Genomic DNA, 2,651 nt, shown 5'->3' with positions numbered 1-2,651 from the left:
CCCTGACAAATAAAACAATAAAAAAATAAAACTGAAATTTCTGAACTTGTGATTTTTCTTTTTATTATACTGCATAAATGTACACAGTGGGATTTGTTTAAATTCAGTTCTGCAGGGAGATTGTGATACTGTACTAAAAGATTGACTATTTTATAGCTCTTAGCATGTCTTCACCAGGGGTGCCAATAAATGTAGGGTTAGGGCTAGGGTTGGATAGTGATAACAGTCAGTCCACAACATTTCAGTAGTGACTGTACAAATGTAATAAAATAACAGAAAATGATGTGAAATATGTGAGGATGTTGGAGGTACCTATGTCTCTCAGGTGAGGGGTCGGGGCTTTGGGGGGGAGGAGTACGAGGCACAGCTGCTTTAGGAGCGATGGAGGCAGAAGGAATCAAACCATGAGCTATGTGCTTCTACACAACACAGGGGAGAGGTTTCAGGGTCAATCTGTCTCACACAGGTAGTCCAACACATCAATGACTCTTTCTGTACAGAGGTTGGGGACTTGTAAATAAAATAACAATCAGTGTCATTTTATTGCAATAATGAAACTGGGAGGAAAAACAGAAGCTGTTGTTTGAGGGATGTAGATGTAACAACACCACTATGACTTGCAATTACACACTAAAAGTCCTTCACATTACGTTGCAGGTTACAAACAGAAACCTCAATGTTTTCAGTGAGATAAAACACAAAATAGCACATACTGTGAAGTAGAGCAGAAATCACACATGATTTTGAACCCTTTTTAAATTATAATATGGGAAATGTGATGATCATTTGTATAAAGCCCACCTACAATGAAACCTCTAAAATAGGGAATATCAAACGTAGCCAATAACCTTTAAATGTCAATCAATTAGTAAATAGAGTCCACCTGTGCTCAATTCACTCTCAGTCTATATCTAGCAGTTCTGTGAAGGATCTATCTATCCATCTATCCATCTGTCTATCTATCTATCTATCTATCTATCTATCTATCTATCTATCTATCTATCTATCTATCTATCTATCTATCTATCTATCTATCTATCTATCTATAACTTTGTGCATGCAGCCACAATAATTTGGCAAGGCGCTATAAATTCTCAAATTACTTGTTTTAGCTGTTAAGTGCGCCATAACAAATTCAGACACTCCGCCATTAAACCAAAAATGTTTTGAAGTTGTATGAAAATGATTACACTTCAGCTAGGCGCTATACGCTAAGTAACCCGGGACTAAGGCGATACTAGCTATAGGCAGAATAACATATCAACCCAGTTAAACAATGACATAGTGTTGAATCAAGGAAAACTTACAAACTCCGTGTTTTTCTCCCGTCTGAAGTTAAATTTCATCATAATGAAAAAAATGATACACCTTTAGCTCAATAACCTGACGGAAAGCTTTTCTTTAACGCCTAGACTTCACTGACTGCTCGCTAAGTTGCATTGAAAACATGCAAACGCCATTCTGTTGCTGTAATATGATTCAAATCAGTCTTCTGTTCTCAAAAACAATCTCCAACAATCAAGCTAACTAAATTAAACAAGAGATACTGATTTAACATCCGTCGTATCTAGACGCTTGACCACGTCTTTGCAAAAGAAGCACGGATTGGTTGCGCTGCTTACATTAAGCCAATCAGAGACAGTTTTAGACTCCCTAGCAACGACGTCTATAACGCTTGTCCAGCAGGGGGCGTATGTGTCCTATAAAAAAAAAAATGACTCAAACGTGGGACCTGTTGAAACCCTGCGTACGTAAGAATGAAAGAAACAAAGATTGAAAGAAACAAAGATTAGTGACTGGTGACCAGCAACGTATAATCTGACAGATAAAACACAGTGATTATATTCCACCTGCTTTCGACTCCCTACATTAGCAGTCTGTCTATTTTAAAACTCTGTTTAAAATTGTATTCATTGTTTTAAGAATTTAAATGGTATGTCACCACCTTACCTGTCAAAACTGTTGTACCTTCCAGTCAAATAGAGCTCTGAGGTCTTCATATCAGTTTTATTTGGAGATTTTAAGATGTGGACCCAAAATCAGTGCTGAAAATACATTTTCCTGTGGTTAAGGAACAGTTTCCATTTGAAAATAAGAGCTGCTTAGAGCATTTTCTTATTTGTAATCAGTGTTACCCACAATTATTGACACCCATGGTTCATATGTGCAGAAGTCTTGAAATAGATCCATCTTTAATTGCAGCCGCAAAATCTCATCAAAAACTTTTTGGGAAAAATCCAACAAATAATTTATGCACATTTAATCAGTGAGGAAAAATCCACCAATAGGGAATAATTGTTTTTGTCTAGTTTTTTGACAAAATCTTGGCACCATTTGTCTTTGTATGATGTCTTTAGTGCATCCAAAGTCCCGGTTCTCTCTGACACCTCAGCAGCCCACACAGGTACTGTAGGATTTAGGTCTGGGGGCTGAGATGACCACAGAAGAAGGATGATTTTGGGTGTGGTGAACGTTTTCTGTGTTGATTTGGCCATATGTTTTAGATCATTATCTAAACAACATGATAACATATTTTCAGTTTACTGGTAGTGCTTTCTTCTAGTATTTCAAAAAGCTCATGATACGAAGCACATAAATAAGGCTTCCAGTGCCTTTGGAACAGAAACAGGCCCACAGCATTCCAGGTCCTC

At 37.3% G+C, this 2,651-nt stretch overlaps 1 protein-coding gene across 4 annotated transcripts in view; it reads right to left on the bottom strand.

The window, feature by feature from the left end:
* cep89 (centrosomal protein 89) overlaps window positions 1–1,566 on the bottom strand; it is an 88,425-nt gene extending 86,859 nt beyond the window's left edge. For 3 of the 4 annotated variants that reach the window (XM_047364014.1, XM_047364016.1, XM_047364015.1), the window contains exons 1-2: window positions 1,308–1,566; window positions 313–419 (exon numbers count right to left, since the gene is read on the bottom strand). In XM_047364014.1, coding sequence (XP_047219970.1) covers window positions 313–419; window positions 1,308–1,349 — 149 coding nt within the window. In that variant the 5' untranslated portion in view covers window positions 1,350–1,566. The remainder of the gene's footprint in view (window positions 1–312; window positions 420–1,307) is intronic. The other variant, XM_047364017.1, reaches the window with a different exon arrangement.
* Window positions 1,567–2,651: the final 1,085 nt, after the last annotated feature.

This window comes from Girardinichthys multiradiatus, chromosome 4 (assembly GCF_021462225.1).
Source record: "Girardinichthys multiradiatus isolate DD_20200921_A chromosome 4, DD_fGirMul_XY1, whole genome shotgun sequence".
Lineage (NCBI taxonomy): Eukaryota > Metazoa > Chordata > Actinopteri > Cyprinodontiformes > Goodeidae > Girardinichthys > Girardinichthys multiradiatus.
This window is presented reverse-complemented; position numbering and strand designations above follow the sequence as displayed.